Here is a 26,144-nt window from a genome sequence, read left to right as displayed (position 1 = left end):
AATTTTGGGTAGAGCAGACATTTCCATATGTTTTTATTAGCTGCATGTGCGACATAACTCCACCAGTCCTACCGATGATATCATTTACGAAGATTATACCTTTTTTAAACATTCTGTCAATAAATATAGGTTTTTTGTCAATTAGTATATTTGAATTTAACCACAATATTTGTTGCATTATTTGTTCTGTCGTTTCTGGAGGATTAAATTGAAATTGTAACCAACTTTCTATGGCTTGTTTTAGAAATAGTGACATTTGGGAGATTATTTCCTTTTCAAATAACTGAAAGTGAGAGGTTGTAATCTGAATAAAGGGAAAAAGGCCTTTCTTGAACAGTGGGTGAGACAATCTTACTAATTTGCTTGAGAACCAGTTCGGATTTAAGTATAACTTTTGGATGACTGAAGATTTTAGTGATAGGTCTAATGCTTTAATATTTAATAATTTCTGTCCTCCGAATTCATATTCATTATATAAATATGCTCTTTTAATTTTGTCTGGCTTGCCGTTCCAAATAAAATTGAATATTTTTTTCTCATATAATTTAAAAAACTGTTTGCTAGACGTAGGCAAGACCATAAGCAAATAGGTAAACTGGGATAATACTAAAGAGTTAATCAGGGTGATTTTTCCACAAATTGACAGGTATTTTCCTTTCCATGGTAGTAAGATCTTATCTATTTTTGCTAACTTTCTATTAAAATTTATTGAAGTGAGATCATTTATTTCCTTTGGGATATGTATTCCGAGTATATCCACATCACCATCAGACCATTTTATTGGTAAACTACATGGTAATGTAAAAATTGTATTTTTTAGTGATCCAATACGTAATATAGTACATTTGTCATAATTTGGTTTTAATCCAGAGAGGTTAGAAAATGTATCTAGATCCTCTATGAGGCTGTGGAGGGATTCTAGTTGTGGATCTAAAAGAAAACATGAATCATCTGCGTACAATGACACCTTTGTTTTTAAGCCCTGTATTTCTAATCCTCTGATATTATTATTGGATCTGATTTTAATAGCTAACATCTCGATGGCCACAATAAATAGATATGCCGATAGTGGACAACCTTGTTTCACTCCTCTTGACAGTTTGAAACTTTCTGAGAAATAGCCATTATTTACTATTTTACACCTAGGGTTACTATACATGATTTTGACCCATTTTATAAGAGATTCTCCAAAATTGAAATGCTCCAGGCATTTATATATGAATTCCAGTCGAACTTTATCAAATGCCTTTTCGAAGTCTGCTATGAATAGCAGGCCTGGTTTCCCATATTTTCCATAGTGTTCTATTGTTTCCAATACTTGCCTTATATTGTCTCCAATGTATCTTCCATGTAAAAAACCTGTCTGATTAGAATGAATAATATCCGACAATACCTTTTTAATTCTATGCGCTATACATTTTGCTAGGATTTTTGCATCACAACACTGAAGTGTAAGGGGCCTCCAATTTTGTAAATGGACTGGATCTTTATATTTTCCACTTGTATCCTGTTTCAGTAATAATGAGATCAGACCTTCTTCTTGAGTGTCAGATAATCTACCATTTACATAGGAGTGGTTAAAACATGCTAATAACGGTCCTCTTAGTATTTCAAAAAAGGTTTGGTATACCTCGATTGGTATGCCATCCAACCCTGGAGTTTTCCCGGACTTAAAGTCTTTAATTGCATCCAGAAGTTCCTCCTCTGTAATTTCACCTTCACATGAGTCTTTCTGTGTGGCTGTTAATTTGACATTATCAATAGGAAAAAAATCTCTACAATTAGCTTCAGTTAGAGGAGATGGAGGCGACTGAAAAGAAAACATATGCTTAAAATACTTTGTTTCTTCCTTCAAAATATCATTAGGTGAATTATGGGTGACTCCGTCAATTGTAACCAGTTTCATTAAGTTCTTTTTGGTAGCATTCCTATGTTGAAGATTAAAAAAGAATTTTGTGCATTTTTCCCCATATTCCATCCAGTTTGCTTTATTTTTATAATATATTACACTTGATCTTTCTTGAATAAGTTTTTCCATTTCTTTTTGTTTTTCCTCTAATTTATTCTGAGCCTCTATGTTACAGTTTTTATTGCCATCTATCTGTTCTGTTAGACTTTCTATTTCCTTTCTTAGTATAAACTCTTTTGACCTAAATTGCTTTTGTTTTCGAGATGAGTACTGAATTGCATGGCCTCTAAAGGCACATTTAAAGGTGTCCCATACAATAAGGGGATTCTCTGTACCTAAGTTATGTTGGAAAAAGTCAGTTATAAATTCCTTTGTTCTAATTATAAATAAATTATCATCTAATAGGCTTTGATTAAATTTCCAATATCCTCGCCCACGTGGAAATTCAGTCAGAGTAATGTATATGCCTATTATATGATGGTCCGACCGCATTCTGTCCCCTATCAACACTTTTTTTACTTTTGGTGCCAACGAGAATGAGATAAGAAAGAAGTCAAGACGACTAGCTTGATTCAGTCTCCGCCATGTATATCTCACTAGATCAGCATATTTAAGCCTCCATATATCTACTAGTTCTAATGTATCCATGACATTCACAATTTCCTTAAGAGCATGTGGGTGATTGTTTGTGGTGTGATTTCCTTTTCGGTCCATTGAGCTATTTAAAACAGTATTATAATCCCCCACCATAATAATATTGTCTTGAGTTGCTTGCAGGCTTGATAATTTATTATATATATTGTCAAAGAATTGTGGATCATCATTATTTGGTCCGTAAAGGTTAATGAGCCATATCTGTTTATTGTCCAATACCATATTTAAAATAATCCATCTACCTTGCGTATCTATTTGGACAATTTGCACATTCGGATCGAAATTACTATTAATTAATATCATCACCCCTTTTGAATTTCTTTGCCCATGGGAGAAGTATATTTCCCCCCCATTCTTTTTTCCACGCTACTTCATCTCGAATTGTTGAATGAGTTTCCTGTATACAATAGATATTATATTCCTTCTCTTTGAGCCATGTAAATATTGGTCTTCTTTTGTTATTATCAGCTAAGCCATTACAATTATAACTGGCTATACTTATTTCACCATACACCATAATGAGATACAAGTTTCAAGTCTATTTATCATTATATATGTTTGTAAATTTACCAATAAAAAATAGCGTAATGATTGAGTGTCCATATAGCTGTACCGTGATATTTGCATTGCTACGGAGTAACCCTTCAATTGTTCTCCACTAATTCCCCCGCTAAAGCCCCTCCCCATCCCAAGTTGAGCCGTCATCCCAGTGATCAGCATCCCCCCCACGTCCCTCCGTATCCCTAAGGCCCTGAGAGGCCAGGACCCATCCATCGAAAACAGCACACAGTGCCACCCACAAAACAGAAGCAGGTTAACCGCCAAAAGCATTTCCAATGCTTTCACCTCTATATATATATATCTATATAACTATTATTTATTTATTTTATTATGCATATCCTATTTTCCATCATTATCAATTAATATGCGTAATAATGTCGGCAGTTCACGCATAGGATTCTAACATATAACCAGGATTGCCATTATATTACATTTAATTCATTGACAAGCAATTATTATCCTAGCAAATAATTCCCGCGGTCCATCCCATACCCCCCCCCCCCAACATCCCCACCCCCCCCACAACAGATGCCAGACCAGCACACACGCACATACTCACATACTCCAACACACTCAACCCCCCTCCTCCACAATCCACCATAAAATCCAATACTCAACGGCTGTTATATCCCAGAGCCCAACCCGAGAAATAACTTGATCTACGAGTGCACATACAGTTAAAGCTGATTGAGAAAGCATGCAAATTGAGCAGAAATTGACAACAATGTGAGATTTGATTAATCTACTTAATCTATGTCAAGTCCTAGGTGATGGAGATCAGATCCACCCTCTTCACCTGAGACACAAACACTCTGATCCCCTGTTGTAACCATTTTCCCAAGCATCATATATACCCTTTGTTGGCAATGACACAGGTCAAACGTTTTCTGTAAGTCTTCACAGGGTTTTCACACACTGTTGCTGGTATTTTGGCCCATTCCTCCATGCAGATCTCCTCTAGAGCAGTGATGTTTTGGGGCTGTTGCTGGGCAACACGGACTTTCAACTCCCTCCAAAGATTTTCTATGGGGTTGAGATCTGGAGACTGGCTAGGCCACTCCAGGACCTTGAAATGCTTCTTACGAAGCCACTCCTTCGTTGCCCGGGCGGTGTGTTTGGGATCATTGTCATGCTGAAAGACCCAGCCACGTTTCATCTTCAATGCCCTTGCTGATGGAAGGAGGTTTTCACTCAAAATCTCACGATACATGGCCCCATTCATTCTTTCCTTTACACGGATCAGTCGTCCTGGTCCCTTTGCAGAAAAACAGCCCCAAAGCATGATGTTTCCACCCCCATGCTTCACAGTAGGTATGGTGTTCTTTGGATGCAACTCAGCATTCTTTGTCCTCCAAACACGACGAGTTGAGTTTTTACCAAAAAGTTCTATTTTGGTTTCATCTGACCATATGACATTCTCCCAATCCTCTTCTGGATCATCCAAATGCACTCTAGCAAACTTCAGACGGGCTTATGCAGGGGGACACGTCTGGCACTGCAGGATTTGAGTCGCTGGCGGCGTAGTGTGTTACTGATGGTAGGCTTTGTTACTTTGGTCCCAGCTCTCTGCAGGTCATTCACTAGGTACCCCCGTGTGGTCTGGGATTTTTGCTCACCGTTCTTGTGATAATTTTGACCCCACGGGGTGAGATCTTGCGTGGAGCCCCAGATCGAGGGAGATTATCAGTGGTCTTGTATGTCTTCCATTTCCAAATAATTGCTCCCACAGTTGATTTCTTCAAACCAAGCTGCTTACCTATTGCAGATTCAGTCTTCCCAGCCTGGTGCAGGTCTACAATTTTGTGTCTGGTGTTCTTTGACAGCTCTTTGGTCTTGGCCATAGTGGAGTTTGGAGTGTGACTGTTTGAGGTTGTGGACAGGTGTCTTTTATAACAAAGCCTACCATTCAGACCCCTTGACACTTTCCACATTTTGTTATGTTACAGCCTTATTAAAAAATGTATTAAATCGTTTTTTTTCCCCCTCATCAATCTACACACAATACCCCATAATGACAAAGCAAAAACAGGTTTTTAGAAATGTTTGCAAACATATGAAAAAAAATACCTGAAATATCACATTTTATATAAATATTCAGACCCTTTACTCAGTACTTTGTTGAAGCACCTTTGGCAGCGATTACAGCCTCGAGTCTTCTTGGGTATGACGCTACAAGCTTGGCACACCTGTATTTGGGGAGTTTCTCCCATTCTTCTCTTCAGATCCTCTTAAGCTCTGTCAGGTTGGATGGGGAGCGTCGCTGCACAGCTATTTTCAGGTCTCTCCAGAGATGTTCGATCGGGTTCAAGTCTGGGCTCTAGCTGGGCCAATCAAGGACATTCAGAGATTTGTCCCGAAGCCACTCCTGCGTTGTATTGGCTGTGTGCTTAGGGTCGTTGTCCTGTTGGAAGGTGAACCTTCTCCCCAGTCTGAGGTCCTGAGTGCTCTGGAGCAGGTTTTCATCAAGGATCTCTCAGTACTTTGCTCCGTTCATCTTTCCCTCGATTCTGACTAGTTTCCCAGTCTCTGCCACTGAAAAACATCCCCACAGCATGATGCTGCCACCACCATGCTTCACTGTAGGGATGGTGCCAGGTTTCTTCCAGACGTGACGCTTGGCATTCAGGCCAAAGAGTTCAATCTTGGTTCATCAGATCAGAGAATCATGTTTCTCATGGTCTGAGAGTCCTTTAGGTGCTTTTTGGCAAACTACAAGCGGGCTGTCATGTGCCTTTTACTGAGGAGTAGCTTCCATCTGGCCACTCTACCATAAAGGCCTGATTTAGTGGAGTACTGCAGAGATGGTTGTCCTTCTGGAAGTTTCTCCCATCTCCACAGAGGAACTCTGGAGATCTGTCAGAGAGACCATCAGGTTCTTGGTCACCTCCCTGACCATGGCCCTTCTCCCCCGATTGCTCCGTTTGGCCAGGCGCCCAGCTCTAGGAAGTCTTGGTGCTTCCAAACTTCTTCCATTTAAGAATGATGGAGGCCACTGAGTTCTTGGGGACTCAGTGGCCTCTATGACACAATCCTGTCTCGGAGCTCTACAGAAAATTTTATTCGACCTCATGGCTTGGTTTTTGCTCTGAAATGCATTGTCTGCTGTGGGACCTTCATATAGACAGGTGTGTGCCTTTCCAAATCATGTCCAATCAATTGAATTTACCAGAGGTTGACTCCAGTCAAGTTGTAGAAACATCTCAAGGATGATCAATGGAAACAGGATGCACCTGAGCTCAATTTTGAATCTTATAGCAAAGTGTCTGAATACTTATGTAAATGTAATATCAGTTTATTTTTAATACATTTGCAAACATTTCATTATGGGGTATTGGTGAGTAGATTGATGAGGAAAAAAATTAATTTAATCAATTTTAGAATAAGGCTGTGACAAAATGTGGAAAAAGTCAAGTGGTCTGAATACTTTACGAATGCACTGTATATCCTGCCCGGTTGGCCCTGTCTAGGGGTATCGTCGGACATGGCCACAGTGTCCCCCGTGTCTCATGTCTTAACTGGTGTCCTGTGTGATCTTAAGTATGCTCCATCTAATTCTCCAATCTCTCTCTCTCCTGCCTCAGGACTACCTGGCCAGGCGATTCCTGGCTGTCCCTGTCCCCAGTCCACCTGGTCGTGCTGCTGATCCAGTTTCTGCTGTTCTGCCTGCGGCTATGAAACCCTGACCTGTTCACTGGACCTGCTACCTTATCCCGCACCTGCTGTTTTGACCCCCTCTCTTTCTCTACCGCACCTGCTGTCTCAACCTCTGAATGCTCAGCTATGAAAAGCCAATTGACATTTACTCCTGAGGTGCTGTGATTTTTATTTGACCCTGCTGGTCATCTATGAACATCTTGAAGAATGATCTAGCCTTAATGGCCAGGTGCTCTTATCTCTACCAGCACATCCAGAAGAGGACTGGCGACCCCTCAGAGCCTAGTTCCTTTCTAGGGAGTTTTTCCTAGCCACCATGCTTCTACATCTGCATTGCTTGCTGTTTGGGGTTTTACGCTGGGTTTCTGTATAAGTACTTTGTGACTGACATCTGCCGATGTAAAAAGGGCTTTATAAATACATTTGATTGATTGATGATCAGGACACGTTAGCACCAGGTATAAAATGGGGCTATTGTGTAGATGTGATCGATCTTCATCAGATAGTTCGCTCTGGATAAAAGCGTCTGCTAAATGACTAAAATGTAAAATGTAAATGTAATAGTTATTGTATCTTGATCGGATGACGAAAACCACATAAAGGTACAAGGTATAAACGGCTCTATAGAGTAGCATCGTTTTCGCCATCTAGTGCAGGGTTCCACAATAGGCGGCCCCAGAGTGATTTTATTTGGACATAAATGACTAAAATCACCAGGAACTCCGCTAAGTGATTTTAATTGAGGAAATCTGTTCAAGTATTCCCATGCATATGTAATCATATCCCAATGTCATCAAGGTTTGAAATGATTCTGTTTTTGTCAAATACTATATCTGTTTGGGCTTCTTGCGGTCAATTTGCAGTGTACACATTATAACTATGTTCCGGCCCCCCGACCAGCCGCTCAAGAAAAAATATACAAAATTGGGGATCCCTGATCTACTGGTTGCTAACAGGAAAACATGTGCCACTGTATTAGTGGTATAACACTTATACAGTACTGTAGTTGTAACGTCAGAAAATAAACATGATAAATGAAATACAAAAAAAATGAAGTAATATCATACAATTATATAAATTGTTTAATTTATTGTGATACATTGTACAGATTTACATGTTTTTCCATGATAATTTAGTTGGAAACATCATTACAATCATCAAATGTCAATATGTCCGTATCATACAATAGTGTACAATCATATTTACATTTAAATGCATACTTGTGCATGGGATTCCGATTATGTAGAAGATACATTACAAATAAATAAATCAATGATGGCTAAATTACAACAAAACTACCATTCAATTAGCAGGCCAAATTGAACAGATACTGTAGAGACATACGTGTCGTTAAGCGAGGGTTACTCTTTGGCCGGGTTTGAACGTCACTGTGCTCTGAGACTTTCCTTCTCCCAAAGCTCCAAAGGACTCATACCTGATAAGACAGAAACAACAAGGTTGGAAAGAAAAATGCTTTAGACCAGGGATGGGCAACTTTGATGGGGGTGGGGGCCACAAAAACCGGAACTCATCATGAGGGGCCGCAGTGGCTCGTGGGTCTGCGTATATTTGGTGTGTTGATTTCCTGAGAAATTGATCAAATATTTGCTCAAAGTATTGACATTTTTATGGAAAGCAAAGATTTACTGTAGCACTACTCACAGGTCTGTGTACCTCCTCCAGTCCTGCTTGCTGAGGGAGGCTCTGGTGGCAGCCAGGGCTGAGGTGAGGTGGGCCTGACACAGGAGCAGACCTGGCCTGCTGGGGCCACCCTGGACTGGGACACTGTCCTCCTGCACAGACAGACAAACAGAAAGGAAACACCTTCTACAGTTACTAGTGCTTTGAGAGAAATGTATGAAAAGTGCTTTATTAACAGAGTTACTATTCTAGATAAAGAACTGACAGTTGCTCGTCTGTAGTTGCTCTTGATGTTGCTGATTTCCAGTCGGAGGCGTTCTAGCTGCTCATGGCTGAGCTCCTCGTAGCCGTCCTGTAGAGAGGACATATAGGCCGGGGGGTGGGAGCAGTCTCTGACAGACGCACCGGTCAGGTCATTAGAGTTGGGCCCCGAGATACCCTGGGAGTTCTACGGGGACAGACAGAGGGGGGGTGAGGACAAAACAGCTTTAGACAGAACTCTGCAGATAAAGGAGTGAATGTCATTTAAAAAGATTAGCTAATGTTGCTAATAACTTATAGGCCTACAAGGGGTAACACTTTATTTGGATAGTCCCAAGTAAATTTGTAGATCGTTTGTAGATGTTCAATAACTGTCAACAACATTTCAACAAACTATCCACTAACCCTAACCCTTATCCTAACCCTTGTTTTTAGCAAGAAGTTGCTTAGATAGTTTGATAGTATGACCATCCATTGATCATCTACATGGGACTACATGTCGGTGTTCCAAATGGCACCCTATTCCCAATATCGTGCACTACTTTTGACCAGTACCCTATGGGCCCATAGGGCCCTGGTCAAAGGTAGTTCACTACATAGAGAACAAGGTGCTGTTTGGGATGCAGATGGTCATCATCATCATCATCATCATCTCACCAATCCTGAGGGGGAAGGGTTGCCCAGCTCGGACTCATAGGAGCTGCCGAAGTACAGCCTCCAGAGGTTACCACGGGGGTCCTCAGGGGGGACGTCACTGAGGTCCAGCAGCACCATGGAGTGGTCCAGCCCGCTCCCTCTCTCCCCTTCCCCCGCCGAGTCATCAGACCCACTGCTGTGGTTCAGAAAGATCATGGAGGACAGGCTTATGTCGCTGTCCGAACCCGAGCCCAGGTCCTGGAGGGATAGAGAGGAGAGGTTTACTGGTCCTGGAGGGAGAGAAGGAGGAGAGGTTTACTGGTCCTGGAGGGAGAGAGGGAGGAGAGGTTTACTGGTCCTGGAGGGAGAGGGGGAGGAGAGGTTTACTGGTCCTGGAGGGAGAAAGGGAGGAGAGGTTTACTGGTCCTGGAGGGAGAGAGGGAGGAGAGGTTTACTGGTCCTGGAGGGAGAGAGGGAGGAGAGGTTTACTGGTCCTGGAGGGAGAGAGTGAGGAGAGGTTTACTGGTCCTGGAGGGAGAGAGGGAGGAGAGGTTTACTGGTCCTGGAGGGAGAGAGGGAGGAGAGGTTTACTGGTCCTGGAGGGAGAGAGGGAGGAGAGCTCTCGGCCCAACACTCGAGTGTTGGGTTGACCAGCCTCACTTGCTACCCTATTAATACGTTTTGAATAAAGTGATATCCTGATTGGTGACTGACCTTGTCGCTCCTCCTTATTGATTAGAATCTCCACGACAAAGGTTCTCCCATCTCCACAGTGGAACTCTGGAGGTCTGTCAGTGACCATCGGGTTCTTGGTCACCTCCCTGACCAAGGCCCTTCTCCCCCGATTGCTCAGTTTGGCCGGGCAGCCAGCTATAGGAAGAGTCTTGGTGGTTCCAAACTTCTTCCATTTAAGAATGATGGAGGCCACTTTGTTTGGGGAGTTTCTCCCATTCTTCTCTGCTGATCCTCTCAAGCTCTGCCAGGTTGGATGGGGAGCGTTGCTGCACCGCTATTTACCCCAGATCTATGCCTCGACACAATCCTGTCTCGGAGCTCTACGGACAATTCCTTCGACCTCATGGCTTGGTTTTTACTCTGACATGCACTGTCAACTGTGGGACCTTATATACACTACTGGTCAAAAGTTTTAGAACACCTACTCATTCAAGGGTTTTTCTTTATTTTTCCTATTTTCTACATTATAGAATAATAGTGAAGACATCAAAACTATGAAATAACACATATGGAATCATGTAGTAACCAAATATATTTTATATTTGAGATTCTTCAAATAGCCACCCTTTGCCTTGATGACAGCTTTGCACACTCTTGGCATTCTCTCAACCAGCTTCACCTGGAATGCTTTTCCAACAGTCTTGAAGGAGTTCCCACATATGCTGAGCACTTGTTGGCTGCTTTTCCTTCACTCTGCGGTCCGACTCATCCCAAACCATCTCAATTTGGTTTAGGTCGGGGGATTGTGGAGGGCAGGTCATCTGATGTAGCACTCCATCACTCTCCTTCTTGGTCAAATAGCCTTTACACAGCCTGGAGGTGTGTTGGGTCATTGTCCTGTTGAAAAACAAATGATAGTCCCACCAAGCCCAAACCAGATGGGATGGCGTATCGCTGCAGAATGCTGTGGTAGCCATGCTGGTTAAGTGTGCCTCGAATTCTAAATAAATCACAGACAGTGTCACCAGCAAAGCACCATAACACCTCCTCCTCCATGCTTTACGGTGGGAAATACACATGCAGAGATCATCCGTTCACCCACACCGCGTCTCACAAAGACACGGTGGTTGGAACCAAAAATCTTCAATTTGGACTCCAGACCAAAGGACACATTTCCACCGGTGTAATGTCCATTGCTCGTGTTTCTTGGCCCAAGCAAGTCTTTTCTTCTTATTGGTGTCCTTTAGTAGTGGTTTCTTTGCAGAAATTTGACCATGAAGGCCTGATTCACACAGTCTCCTCTGAACAGTTGATGTTGAGATGTGTCTGTTACCTAAACTCCGTAAAGCATTTATTTGGGCTGCAATTTCTGAGGCTGGCAACTCTAATGAACGTATCCTTTGCAGCAGAGGTAACTCTGGGTCTTCCATTTCTGTGGCGGTCCTCATGAGAGCCAGTTTCATCATAGCGCTTGATGGTTTTTGCGACTGCACTTGAAGAAACGTTCAAAGTTCTTAAAGTAATGATGGACTGTCGTTTCTCTTTGCTTATTTGAGCTGTTCTTTCCATAATATGGACTTGGTCTTTTACGAAATAGGGCTATCTTCTGTATACCCCCCTACCTTGTCACAACACAACTGATTGGCTCAAATGCATTAAGAAGGAAATAAATTCCACACATTAACTTTTAAGAAGCCACACCTGTTAATTGAAATGGATTCCAGGTGACTACCTCATGAAGCTGGTTGAGAGAATGCCAAGAGTGTGCAAAGCTGTCATCAAGGCAAAGGGTGGCTATTTGAAGAATCTCAAATATAAAATATATTTTGATTTGTTTAACACTCTTTTTGGTTACTACATGATTCCATATGTGTTATTTCATAGTTTTGATGTCTTCACTATTAATCTACAATGTAGAAAATAGTAAAAATACAGAAAAACCCTTGAATGAGTAGGTGTTCTAAAACTTTTGACCGGTAGTGTAGACAGATGTGTGCCTTTCCAAATCATGTCCAATCAATTGAATTTACCACAGGTGGTATCCAATCAAGTTGTAGAAACATCTCAAGGATGATCAATGGAAACAGGATGTACCTAAGCTCAATTTCGAGTCTGATATCAAAGGGTCTGAATACTTATGTAAAAAGGTATACGTTTCTTTATTTTTATAAATTTGCAAAAATGTCTAAACCTGTTTTCGATTTGTCATTATGGGGTATTGTGTGTAGATTGATCAGGAAAAATGTTTATTTAATCAATTTTAGAATAAGGCTGTAACGTAACAAAATGTGGAAAAAGTCAAGAGGTCTGAATACTTTCTGAATGCACTGTATAGGAGTACGGGCTCATTGTAATGGCTGGAATTGAATTAATGGAACGGTATCAAACATATGGAAACCACGTTTGACTCCATCCCATTAATTCCATTCCAGCCATTACAATGAGCCCGTCCTCCTATAGCTCTTCCCATCAGCCTCTGCTGCCAGAAACCTTAAAAGATTATTGGTCCTTCACAGGGAGCCCAGCAGATTTTTCGGTTGGTTACTTTTAAAGATCCATTTAGCTCTACCATTCATTAAAACTATTACCCTGTTAATGACATATAAATCCATGTAGTTCTACTATTAAACCCATAGTCCCCTCTACTGAAGCTATGGTATTAGACCCAATAGGTGACTGAATATCATACATTGCTGTAGTGTATCTCTACCATCAGACCCACAGCGCCCCCTGGCGGTAGGATGACTTACATGCAGCAGGCTGGGCCCCAGGCTGCTGTGGATGGCCTCTAGCTGGGCGTTGTACAGCAGGGCCTTCAGGTCAGCGCCAGTGAACGTGTCTGTGGCCCCGGCCATCTGCTCCAGGTCCACATCGTCAGCCAGGGGAACCGAGTGGCTTAGAGCCCTTAGGATCTCTACACGCGCCTCCTGGGAGGGACACAGGACCATTGGGTTATATATATATATATAACATAGCTAGAACAGCCCTGGACTTTATATTCTTTTGACCTCTGAGAAACACTGGAACAATGAGATAGGTCACAGGGTGTCAAATTATCACTCATTTTCATACTAAGATGAACTGCTTTCCTCCATCACAATCATTCAAAAGGTTGCGTCCCAAATGACACCCTATTCCCAACATATTGCACTCGTTTTGACAAGAGCCTTATTGGCCCTATATAGGACTGAGTGTGGTCCAGACCTGGTCAGGAGGGGGACAGTAGAGACTATATAGGACTGAGTGTGGTCCAGACCTGGTCAGGAGGGGGACAGTAGAGACTATATAGGACTGAGTGTGGTCCAGACCTGGTCAGGAGCGGGGCAGTAGAGACTATATAGGACTGAATGTGGTCCAGACCTGGTCAGGAGGGGGACAGTAGAGGGACTTGTCCAGGCGGCCAGGCCTCAGCAGGGCAGGGTCTATCAGGTCTGGACGACTAGTGGCAGCCAGGACATACACACCTGGACGTGCGCGCATACACGCACACACACACAGAAAGAGAGGGAAACATAAGACAAGCAATCCGCTTAGCAAAAGGAATCTTACTCACTAAAATGATAGTGCTGGTAAAATGACTGTACTGTTGTTCATTTGTCTAAATATAAAAAAAATGAAAGTATATCATAAAACTAAATCAAGCCGACTAAGCAAAGCCTAATGAAATGTATGTTAAACATACAGTGAGGGAAAAAAGTATTTGATCCCCTGCTGATTTTGTAAATTTGCCCACTGACAAAGAAATGATCAGTCTATAATTTTAATGGTAGGTTTATTTGAACAGTGAGAGACAGAATAACAAAAAAATCCAGAAAAACGCATGTCAAAAATGTTATAAATTGATTTGCATTTTAATGAGGGAAATAAGTATTTGACCCCCTCTCAATCAGAAAGATTTCTGGCTCCCAGGTGTCTTTTATACAGGTAACGAGCTGAGATTAGGAGCACACTCTTAAAGTGAGTGCTCCTAATCTCAGCTTGTTATCTGTATAAAAGACACCTGTCCACAGAAGCAATCAATCAATCAGATTCCAAACTCTCCACCATGGCCAAGACCAAAGAGCTCTCCAAGGATATCAAGGACAATATTGTAGACCTACACAAGGCTGGAATGGGCTACAAGACCATCGCCAGGCAGCTTGGTGAGAAGGTGACAACAGTTGGTGCGATTATTCGCAAATGGAAGAAACACAAAATAACTGTCAATCTCCCTCTGCCTGGGGCTCCATGCAAGATCTCACCTCGTGGAGTTGCAATGATCATGAGAACGGTGAGGAATCAGCCCAGAACTACACGGGAGGATCTTGTCAATGATCTCAAGGCAGCTGGGACCATAGTCACCAAGAAAACAATTGGTAACACACTACGCCGTGAAGGACTGAAATCCTGCAGCGCCCGCAAGGTCCCCCTGCTCAAGAAAGCACATATACAGGCCCGTCTGAAGTTTGCCAATGAACAGAGTGATTCAGAGGAGAACTGGATGAAAGTGTTGTGGTCAGATGAGACCAAAATCGAGCTCTTTGGCATCAACTCAACTCGCCGTGTTTGGAGGAGGAGGAATGCTGCCTATGACCCCAATAACACCATCCCCACCATCAAACATGGAGGTTGAAACATTATGCTTTGGGGGTGTTTTTCTGCTAAGGGGACAGGACAACTTCACCGCATCAAAGGGACGATGGACGGGGCCATGTACCGTCAAATCTTGGGTAAGAACCTCCTTCCCTCAGCCAGGGCATTGAAAATGGGTCGTGGATGGGTATTCCAGCATGACAATGACCCAAAACAAAGGAGTGGCTCAAGAACATTTACATTTACATTTTAGTCATTTAGCAGACGCTCTTATCCAGAGCGACTTACAGGAGCAATTAGGGTTAAGTGCCTTGCTCAAGGGCACATTTACGTCATTTAGCAGACGCTCTAGTCCAGAGCGACTCACAAATTGATGCATTCACCCTATAGCCAGTGGGATAACCACTTTACAAATAACAAGAAGAAGCACATTAAGGTCCTGGAGTGGCCTAGCCAGTCTCCAGACCTTAATCCCATAGAAAATCTGTGGAGGGAGCTGAAGGTTCGAGTTGCCAAACGTCAGCCTCGAAACCTTAATGACTTGGAGAAGATCTGCAAAGAGGAGTGGAACAAAATCCCTCCTGAGATGTGTGCAAACCTGGTGGCCAACTACAAGAAACGTCTGACCTCTGTGATTGCCAACAAGCGTTTTGCCACCAAGTACTAAGTCATGTTTTGCAGAGGGGTCAAATACTTATTTCCCTCATTAAAATGCAAATCAATTTATAACATTTTTGACATGCGTTTTTCTGGATTTTTTTGTTGTTATTCTATCTCTCACTGTTCAAATAAACCTACCATTAAAATTATAGACTGATCATGTCTTTGTCAGTGGGCAAACGTACAAAATCAGCAGGGGATCAAATACTTTTTTCCCTCACTGTATGACAGCAGTGTCTGTTCTAGGTGCCCCCCCCCCTTTTCTCTCCGTACCCTGTAGTCCTTCCACCCCATCCAGTTGGGTCAGTAGCTGGTTGACCACCCGGTCAGTGACCCCTGTGTTGTCGTGACCCCTCCTGGGGGCCAAGGAGTCAAACTCATCAAAGAACAGGATGCAGGGTTTAGCAGCCTGGGCTCTGCAGAGAAACAGAAACACACACGGAGGCATGGGTTAACACAACACCAGCAGTTTGTAGCCATGGTTACAGTGTTGTGTAGCAGAGTGCACACACCTGTGAAAGACATCTCTGACAGCCTGCTCACTGGCTCCAATGTACTTGCTGAGGAGTTCAGGACCCTGAAAACAGTTTTTAAAAACACTCATACGAGACCATGCAACAATAACAAGTTCCCAGTGTTAACACTTACTTCAATCAATCAAATGTATTTATAAAGCCCTTTTTATATCAGCAGATGTCACAAAGTGCTTATACAGAAACCCAAATGGTACCCTATTTCCTACATAGTGCACTACTTTTGACCAGACCCCTATGTTCCCTGATCAAAAGTAATGCACTATATAGGGATAGTGTGTGATTTGAGACAGGCCCTGGTACATTTCAAACCCACCTTGATACTGATGAAGTTCATCCCGCTCTCCTTGGCCACGGCACCAGCCAGCAGGGTTTTCCCAGTGCCTGGAGCGCCGTACAGCAGAAGTCCTGAGCGCTGCCGGATGGGAAGGCTGGAGAAGAGCACCGGATACTGGAACGTACAGAGAAGACTGACATGAGTGGGAGATGGGTGACTATCCAATAACAAACCGAGTACCTCATATCAGCTTCTATAGAAGAACAGCTCCACCAAAACTCAGACAAAGTTCTACAGCAGCACCAATTTATTTATTAATCCAACCTGTACTGTATAACCTGGGTAAGTCATTGAGAACCATTTATCTGGTACAATAACGACCTGGTTTTTCAGATAGTCTTCCTTGTCTCTCTACCTGTGAGATTTGTGCTGACCTGGTCCCAGGTCATTGTCACGCTCACCATAGGAGTTGGCAAGACAGCACAAACAGATCTGGGACCTGGCTAGTGAGATTCACCTTGGCCGGTAGCAGGATGGTGTCCATGAGTAGCTGGCGTACGTGATGCAGCCCCCCTACCCTCTCAAGGCCTGCACCGCTGGGGCTCTGCAGCTGAGCCCCCCACAGAGAGGGAGGGGTGAAGCCCTTCAGAGCCTGCACAAAATCCCTCCACGACAGACACACCCCTGGGACGAGGAGAGGACACAGACAGAGTATACAATGTCACAATATAGACAGCATATGGACTGATTCTCATTTCAATGGACAACCAAGTACACTACTCTATTACTGTAGTCATTGCATGTCATAACCATGTGATAATCATGTGATAGCCATGTGATAATCATGTGATAGCCATGTGATAATCATGTGATGTTATTTTTGTCTTAGTGGTTTGTGATTGAAGTTGGGAGATGTGTGTTATGGTCTTGGTGTGACTGAAATATCTATAGCCTTCATTTACTAATTTGTTTACTAATTCCAGGTCATTTTTAGGAATCTGCAAGGATGCCACAAACATAGAGATAGAACATTATTTTATATATGGGCCAAAAGCTAGTAGGATGTTTTTTTGGTGGAGTGGGATAGATAGGGTACTAACCCTGGGTGCTGCGTGCCCTGTGTAGGGCGTTGGCATGGATGGCTCTCTCTAGCAGCAGGGCCAGGTCACGGGGCAGGTAGCCCTCTGTCTCCTTGGCAATGTCCCCCAGGTCGAGCGTGTGTAGGGTCTCCTTGGATACAGCAGTCTTACTGAGGATCAGACAGCGCAGTATCTCTCCTCTCTGGGCCTGACAGACAGACAACACAGTCACAATACAGATCAAATCTAATTAAATGTTATTTGTCCCATTCTTCGTAAACAAAGGTGTAGACTAACAGAGAAATGCTTCCTTACGGGTCCTTTTCCAACAATGCAGAGTTAAAGATTAAAAAAATACTATGCTTACAGTAGTCCCACATTAACTGTCTGGCATAATTATTATCACAAAGGTGAAGATGATGCCTTTGTACAAAATATTCCACAGTCACAAACAGACAGATAACTATGTAATACACATTATTATAAAGAAAGATAGAAAGAAAGCTACATGTAGCAACAAAGACACTATCAAGTCCAATAAATATTCATACAGTTACTTCTTGCTACTTTGCTGGTAAGACAAAATTGATATTTCAGAGCATTGGCAACCAGCGCAAAGTCAGACTGGATAAATGGATGTGGTTCTCAGATCTAGGATCAGCTTCTTCTCCCCCAATTCTAACCTGAACCATTAGTGGGAGAAATGCTGAACTGACCCAAGATCAGTGCCGAGGGGCAACTTGACCCTACCCCAGTTACCTGATCAGGAGGCTGGATGTGTATGAAGCCCTGGAGGAAGTGGGAGCCCTGCACCTCCCTGAGTGACGGGTGGAGGGAGTGTTCACTGTGACTGCTGATGACCAGAGAGACAAGGCTGGAGCGCACCACCACGTCATCTACAATGGCCCTTAGACCTGGACAACACACAGGGAGGGGTCACGACACACAGATATTAGACATGTCTATGAACAAGAAACACACACGGACGCGTACGCGGATATGGACACACACAGAGTTGTGTAGTATCATACTCTGGGCAATGTGCAGCCTTAGGAGAGCCTCTGGTCCGTGTTCATGTTCCGGTGAGGTCGGCGACCCCGTCACATGATCCAGGTCATCCAGCAGGACCACAGAGGGCTGTCTCCACACCGCCTGTTCAAAAACCTCCTCCAACATCTGCCTCACTGTCTCTGCTCTCTTCCCTGCAGAACATTATACAACATTGTATCATCATGGTCAAAAATAAACAAGTCACCACAGAAACAATAAGTGAAAGGTCCAACTCCCACCTTTCAGCTTTTTGCAGTCAACCACCTCCACATGAGCATCCAGGTCCTCCATAGTTTTTCTACACAGAGCTCTGGAAAGAGCAGTCTTCCCACTTCCCTGTGAGGGAATACAAAACACACACCGGACAGTAACCAATGCTCACAGTCCACGATCCGATTGAGTGCGTCACTATAGCTGGCAGTGGTATCTGTTTTAACCTACATATTAGCCCTTCATATCAAGATAAAACTGTTTTAACTCAATGTGATCTGACTTGGACATTCATGTCAGAATCAGTCCTGCTGATTTCTGGGAACGATTGACCGGATTACTTGATGAGGTTAGAGGTTACCTTGGCCCCTGTGATGAGCAGGGCCCCGCCCCGGAGGCCCCGGCCGGTGGACACCAGCTCCCAGGAGAGAGGCCGTACCATCAGGCTGTGGGAGACGAAGTCAAACCCTGTGCTGCTTAGCTCCTCCACACCACTGGGGACAGCACAAGAGGAGAACACAGGTCACATCATGGCAGAGGCAGGGCAGTGGTACACTTTGGCCGCGTTCCAGGCTGACTACATTGCAGATGCATGCCAGATCTCCTAATGCCTGGATAGGTGTTTAACATGTCAACTAACTACCATTAATCAACCAAAAACATTCATTCTAGACAGTTTGTGAGATGTTTAATAGAATATCCATTTGGTTCACACAGCTATCACTTCAACAGGTTACGGTGTGTTCTGTAATGAATCTGATGGCTTACCCAAGACTGCTGAGAGAGGGTAGATCTTGATTAAGGGTACTACCCATGGCTTTCACAGTAGGCACGGTTACAGGTTCCCTAACAACCTAGACATCATGAGAAGAGGGTCAGTCATGGACGTTAATGCGTTGATATGAATGTACATAAAAACTTTGTGTACAAAACATTAAGAACACCTGCTCTTTTCATGAAAGACTGACCCGGTGAATCCAGGTGAAAGCTATGATCCCTTATTGATGTCACTTGTTAAATCCACTTCAATCAGTGTAGATGAAGGGGAGAAGACAGGTTAAAGAAAGATTTGTATGCCTTGAGACATGGTTTGTGTATGTGTGCCATTCAGAGGGCACACATACAAAAGATTTATGTGCCTTTGAACGGGGTATGGTAGTAGGTGCCAGGCGCACCGGTCTGTGTCAAGAACTGCAACGCTGCTGGATTTTTCATGCTCAACAGTTTCCTGTGTGTATCAAGAATGTTCCACTACCCAAAGGACATCCAGCCAATTTGACACAACTGTGGGAAGCATTGGAGTTAACATGGGCTAGCATCCCTGTGGAGCGCTTTGGACACCTTGTAGCATCCATGCCCTGACTAATTGAGGCTGTTCTGATGGCAAAGGGGTGTGGGGGTGGGTGGACAACTCAATATTAGGAAGGTATTCTTCATGTTTTGTACACTCAGTGTATGAAGTCTGAGTTAGCAAAACGTGTCACTAGTACCTGTATGTCTGTTTTCTGTATCACACTTGGAGCCAACAGAAACAACTGGTCAGGCGCTTTACTCTCCGACTCAGGTTCCGACGTCAACACAGTCATGGCAAACTCCACCTTGCCTGAAGGAAGATCAAGATTGTATTACATTTACAATGCACTCCATACACTTTGGGTGAGATTGAATAACCTGCTGCCAACAATCACAGAGAGTGACTTTATGGCAGCATCCCCAATGGCACCCTTTACCCTATATTCCCAATGCCTTCAGAAAGTATTCATACCCCTTGATAGTGAAAACATGTTTTAGAAATATATTGAGAATGAAATACAGAAATCTAATTTACATAAGTATTCACATCCCTGAGTCAATACTTTGTAGAAGCTCCTTTCGCGGCTATTACAGCTGTGAGTCTTTTTGGGTAAGTCTCTAAGAGCTTTGCACACCTGGATTGTACAATATTTGCCCATTATTCTTTAAAATTCTTCAAGCTCTGTCAAGTTGATTGATGATCATTGCTAGACAGCCATTTTCAAGTCTTGCGTAGATTTTCAAGCCGATTTAAGTCAAAACTTTAACTACGCCACTTAGGAACATTCAATGTTGTCGTGGTAAGCAACTCCAGTGTAGATTTGGCCTTGTGTTTTAGGTTATTGTCCTGATGAAAGGTGAATTTGTCTCCACGTGTCTGTTGAAAAGCAGACTGAACCAAGTTTTCCTCTAGGATTTTGCGTGTGCTTATACAGTGAGGGAAAAAAATATTTGATCCTCTGCTGATTTTGTACGTTTGCCCACTGACAAAGTCATGATCAGTCTATCATTTTAATGGTAGGTTTATTTGAACAGTGAGAGACAGAATAACAACAACAAAATCCAGAAAAACGCATGTCAAAAATGTTATAAATTGATTTGCATTTTAATGAGGGAAATAAGTATTTGACCCCTCTCAATCAGAAAGATTTCTGGCTCCCATGTGTCTTTTATACAGGTAAAGAGCTGAGATTAGGAGCACACTCTTAAAGGGAGTGCTCCTAATCTCAGCTTGTTACCTGTATAAAAGACACCTGTCCACAGAAGCAATCAATCAATCAGATTCCAAACTTTCCACCATGGCCAAGACCAAAGAGCACTCCAAGGATGTCAGGGACAAGATTGTAGACCTACACAAGGCTGGAATGGGCTACAAGACCATCGCCAAGCAGCTTGGTGAGAAGGTGACAACAGTTAGTGCGATTATTCGCAAATGGAAGAAACACAAAATAACTGTCAATCTCCCTCGGCCTGGGGTAATGATCATGAGAACGGTGAGGAATCAGTCCAGAACTACACGGGAGGATCTTGTCAATGATCTCAAGGCAGCTGGGACCATAGTCACCAAGAAAACAATTGGTAACACACTACGCCGTGAAGGACTGAAATCCTGCAGCGCCCGCAAGGTCCCCCTGCTCAAGAAAGCACATATACAGGGCCGTCTGAAGTTTGCCAATGAACATCTGAATGATTCAGAGGAGAACTGGGTGAAAGTGTTGTGGTCAGATGAGACCAAAATCGAGCTCCTTGGCATCAACTCAACTCGCCGTGTTTGGAGGAGGAGGAATGCTGCCTATGATCCCAAGAACACCATCCCCACCGTCAAACATGGAGGTGGAAACATTATGCTTTGGGGGTGTTTTTCTGCTAAGGGGACAGGACAACTTCACCGCATCAAAGGGACGATGGACGGCGCCATGTACCTCCTTCCTCAGCCAGGGCATTGAAAATGGGTCGTGGATGGGTATTCCAGCATGACAATGACCCAAAACACACGGCCAAGGCAACAAAGGAGTGGCTCAAGAAGAAGCACATTAAGGTCCTGGAGTGGCCTAGCCAGTCTCCAGACGTTAATCCCACAGAAAATCTGTGGAGGGAGCTGAAGGTTCGAGTTGCCAAACGTCAGCCTTGAAACCTTAATGACTTGGAGAAGATCTGCAAAGAGGAGTGGGACAAAATCCCTCCTGAGATGTGTGCAAACCTGGTGGCCAACTACAAGAAACATCTGACCTCTGTGAAGGGTTTTGCCACCAAGTACTAAATCATGTTTTGCAGAGGGGTCAAATACTTCATTAAAATGCAAATCAATTTCTAACATTTTTGACATGCATTTTTCTGGTTTTCTTTGTTGTTATTCTGTCTCTCACTGTTCAAATAAACCTACCATAAAAACTTATAGACTGATCATGTCTTTGTCAGTGGGCAAACGTACAAAATCAGCAGGGGATCAAATACTTTTTTCCCTCACTGTAGCTGTATTCAGTTTCTTTTTATCCTACAAAACTCCCTAGTCCTTGCCGATGGCAAGCATACCCATAACATGATGCAGCCACGACCATGCTTGAAAATATGAAGAGTGGGACTCTGTGTTGAATTTGCCCCAAACATAACGCTTTGTATTCAGGACAAAAAGTTAATTTCTTTGCCACATTTTTTGCAGTATTACTGAAGTGCCTTGATTGAAACAGGATGCATGTTTTTGATAACTGTAAGTCGCTCTGGATAAGAGCGTCTGCTAAATGACTAAAATGTAAATGTAAATGTAATATTTTTATTCTGTACAGGCTTCCTTTTTTTCATTCTGTGATTTGTAGTTACTCCATAATACTAACCTAATGTTGTTGATCCATCCTTAGTTCTCATATCACAACCATTAAACTGTGTAACCGTTTTAAAATCACCATTGGCCTCATGGTGAAATCCCTGAGCAGTTTCCTTCCTCTCCGGCAACTGAGTTAGGAAGGCCGCCTGTATCTTTGTAGTGATACACCATCCAAAGCCTAATTAATAACTTCACCATGCTCAAAGGGATATATTTTTACCCATCTACCAAGCGGTGCCCTTCTTTGCGAGGCATTGAAAAACCTCCCTGGTCTTCTATGCTTGAAATTCACTACTCGATTAAGGGACCTTACAGATAATTGTATGTGTGAGGTACAGAGATGGGGTAGTCATTCAAAAATCATGTTAACTACTATTTTTGAACACAGAATGAGTCCATGCAACTTATTATGTGACTTGTTAAGCACATATTTACTCCTGAACTTATTTAGGCTTGCCATAACAAAGGGGTTGAATACTTATTCTCCCAAGACATTTCAGCTTTTAATTTTAAAAAAGTTCTACAAACGAAATTCCACTTTGACATTATGGGGTATTGTGTGTAGATCAGTGACACAAAATCTCAATTAAATCACTTAAATTCATACTATAACACTACAAATTGTGGAAAAAGTCAAGGGGTGTGAATACTTTCTGAAGGCACTGTACTTGTTTGACATTTTACTGCACTGTTAGGAGCTAGTAACACAAAAATTGCACTGCTGCCGCTATAAAATCTTCTAAAGTGTGTACGTGACCAATAAACTTGGATTTGATTTTTATAGTGCACTATAAAGGGAACAGGGTGCCATTTGTGATGCAGCCTATGTATACCTTCAGTGGCAGGTAAGAGGATGGTGTTGGAGCGGCCGGTCAGACAGGCTAGTGGTTCGTGGCTCTGGGTGTGCAGCCAACCCAGGAAGGCAGTCTGAATCTCCACCTCACTCTCTGCTGCAGGCTAGGAGGACATCAGGGCAGGGGTCAAACAGCAACACAGAAAGTACAAGATTAGGCTGAACAGAACAGTAGAATCCATAGAATAACGTATACCAAATGTACCAATATGTCGAAGCTCTGGAGATATAACATAATGTAAAAATAAATGTTACTCACCAGTGGTTGTAAAGGCTGCAGGTGGATACTGGTGGCTACTTTAGGAGTTGACTTGATTGGCTTGATTCTCACTGATGAGTGTGGGTTGATATTAAGACTAGTTTCCAGGGATTGTGGGATCTGAGAAAAACAATAACTGTATGAGGCATGAATACATATGAGCCTCAATATAAATACGTTTGGGCAGACAAACCTGTAAACAACCATGGGTAGAATGATTGAGAATAGGTAATTTGATTAGGCCTACATTGTGCCTAACTTGAGTTTAGACCATGGCTTAAGTACATGTACTCACCCAGACCCTTCCACTGTGGAGCTCTCCCTCTCTAGATGATCCCTGCTTCCCTTTCAGCCCCTCTGTATGGTGACACACCACCTTGACTACAGTGGCATCCTCTTTTTCCTCCCTGTCCCCTGCACCACCAGGCTGGGGAGCACCAACAGCACCGCCGCTCTTCTTCTTTTCCATGGCCTGCTTAGCCCTCTCTCTCACCTCCTTGGGAGAGAGCACCTTGGACAGTAGGCCGTACGTCACAGCTGGCTGGCCTCCATTGATATTACCTCCCATCTGCTGGCCCCAGGACATGATGTGGACAACCCCATGGGTGGCACTCAGAGGGCCAGGAGACACGGGCGGTGCTCTGCACACTCTGAACACTGAGTCACTGAGGAGGGCAGGGATGGGGGGGATGGGGGGAGTCTCTCTCACAGGGTCATAGTTCCCTGTTAGCATGTACCTGACCAGGCTCTTTAGGTCTGCTATCCAGTCCCACTGCTGGGGGCTCTGGAGGGCAGCAGCATTGGGACATTGTTCTACAGGAAGTCCAGTCTCCTGAACGCTGCTCTCCTGAGAGGACCTGGAGGAGTGTGAGTGGTTTGGCTGCCTGTGGAAGGGCTGGTTCTGATTGGATAATCCGAAAGGAGAGCTGGAGGGGTCTTCACTTCCAGCACGGATTTTAGGAGAGACGTGCAGCTCTGTGAACTGCTCTAATCGACCGTACGGTACAGTTGGGGTGAGTGAAGCTGCAGAAGAAGGGTATGAAGGACAGTATTACATCAACTGCAGACGAGGCTGGTGGGAGGAGCTATAGGAGGACGGACTCATTGTAATGGCCTGAATGGAGTAAATGGAACGGAGTCAAACGTGGTTTACATATGTTTGATACTGTTCCATATATTCCATTCCAGACATTACAATGAGCTTGTCCTCCTATAGCTCTTCCAACCAGCCTCATCTGATCAACTGTTTCTTTGGTCATAACATAGTAGCTGGTGAGTTCATAGCTGGTAGAAGTTGAGAAAATGTAAAAAGTGAAAATCAGCGCTGACCGATTTTGATGTAGATGACTGTTCTCTGGTCCACCCACACAGGAAACACTGCATCCGGAAACACCACTCTGATCTGATCCAGGAGCTGCTGCTCCAGCACTGCACTGTGGAGCTCCTGAGGACAAGACATGGTTAAATGTTTGCCCCTTCCAGACTGTACATTTACTAACCATATTGACAGTCGCTCGGCAATGTTGAATTTGTTCTGACAGCAAATGATCAAAACTAGCCTGGGTAGCTGTCTGTTGCATGACAATGACAAAGGAGTTGAATGAAGAAGAAACCCACAGGCAGCACTCCCAGGCTATACTAAAACCATATGGTACTAATTGTTTCTGATGGGTGAGCTTGCCTACTGCACAATACTGTACAAAGACCTCTCTATAGGTACTCACCAGGATTTCCCAGTCGTCAGAGGAGAGTGGCTCCACAAACACCTGCTGTACAGACAGGACCTGCTGGCACGACCGCAAGAAGCCCTGAAACCATGCAACATGAGTTAGCAATCAGGAAAAGTGGGGTTATAAAGGCATGATGAGTTTGGGGAATGGGCAAGAAGGTAATTAGTGAATGGGACATCATTACCTGCTCTCCATCTCTGAGTCCAAGCTTCTCTCCCAGTTGCCTGCTCAGTGCTACTTTATGGTCCTCCTGGTTGGCAGGGCTTCTGCTTCTGGTCCAGCTGAGGAACACACGGGCATCATGACCCCAGGACAGCTCCAGGGCCTGGTTCTTTATAACACAGAAGATAGCAAATTGCATGAAAAAACGTGGGGGAAATGGCATGCTACAGATCAGATCAGAAGAAATGGCATGTATTGGTTTCAAGTACAAGTTAGCTACCGGTAGTTTGCTGATAGTTTTGCATAGTTATTACTTGACACAACTAAAAAGACAACGACACTAACTAGCTGTTAGCTAGCTAGCTAGCTAACGTTAGTTTATAGCTTACGTCATGAAGAGAGAGCTGTTTTAACAAGTTTGAAGGAAGGTGAAGAAAACAGTTTTTCGTGTTGTTGAAAACCAGAGTGACAGGTTGGATGCCATGATTGCCCAACATAACTAAATATGTTTGCAATATGATCAAAATTCCCCTTTTCAGATCATGGAACTATACTGTTAGTAGCTAGCTAGCTAAGCGACTTGCATGGGATCGATGCATTCGGTGCTATGTCTGGCAGGCAAAAGTAGCTGATCTGCTTTTTTTGTTTTACGTC

General features: G+C 43.4%; 1 protein-coding gene across 1 annotated transcript; it reads right to left on the bottom strand.

Annotated features, from left to right (window-relative positions):
* Positions 1-7,843: 7,843 nt before the first annotated feature.
* On the bottom strand, positions 7,844-26,103 carry pex1 (peroxisomal biogenesis factor 1). Its single transcript, XM_084166234.1, has 24 exons — positions 25,880-26,103; positions 25,513-25,659; positions 25,323-25,406; positions 24,928-25,042; positions 23,894-24,621; positions 23,599-23,718; positions 23,320-23,443; positions 19,863-19,975; positions 19,141-19,226; positions 18,734-18,866; positions 18,402-18,498; positions 18,144-18,314; positions 17,872-18,026; positions 17,134-17,320; positions 16,551-16,717; positions 16,073-16,207; positions 15,736-15,800; positions 15,497-15,639; positions 13,352-13,455; positions 12,742-12,918; positions 9,338-9,574; positions 8,685-8,867; positions 8,441-8,571; positions 7,844-8,213 (listed from the first exon to the last, which is right to left on the bottom strand). Exons 1-24 carry the CDS (start codon positions 25,985-25,987, stop codon positions 8,129-8,131), a joined length of 3,795 nt encoding a protein of 1,264 aa, XP_084022360.1. The 5' UTR covers positions 25,988-26,103; the 3' UTR covers positions 7,844-8,128.
* Positions 26,104-26,144: the final 41 nt, after the last annotated feature.

Source organism: Coregonus lavaretus, assembly GCF_964263955.1.
Source record: "Coregonus lavaretus genome assembly, chromosome: 7".
Taxonomy (NCBI): Eukaryota; Metazoa; Chordata; class Actinopteri; order Salmoniformes; family Salmonidae; genus Coregonus; species Coregonus lavaretus.
This window is presented reverse-complemented; position numbering and strand designations above follow the sequence as displayed.

What these genes read in the sequence shown, in the direction of transcription:
- pex1 (XM_084166234.1), bottom strand. Translation starts at nt 25,987, where the DNA reads ATGTTGGGCAATCATGGCATCCAACCTGTCACTCTGGTTTTCAACAAC. An exon ending in CTGACGACTGGGAAATCCTG is followed by an intron (nt 25,043 to 25,322) that starts GTGAGTACCTAT and finishes TCTTGTCCTCAG; the next exon opens with GAGCTCCACAGTGCAGTGCT. An exon ending in GTCAGAGATGTCTTTCACAG is followed by an intron (nt 15,640 to 15,735) that starts GTGTGTGCACTC and finishes GTTTCTCTGCAG; the next exon opens with AGCCCAGGCTGCTAAACCCT.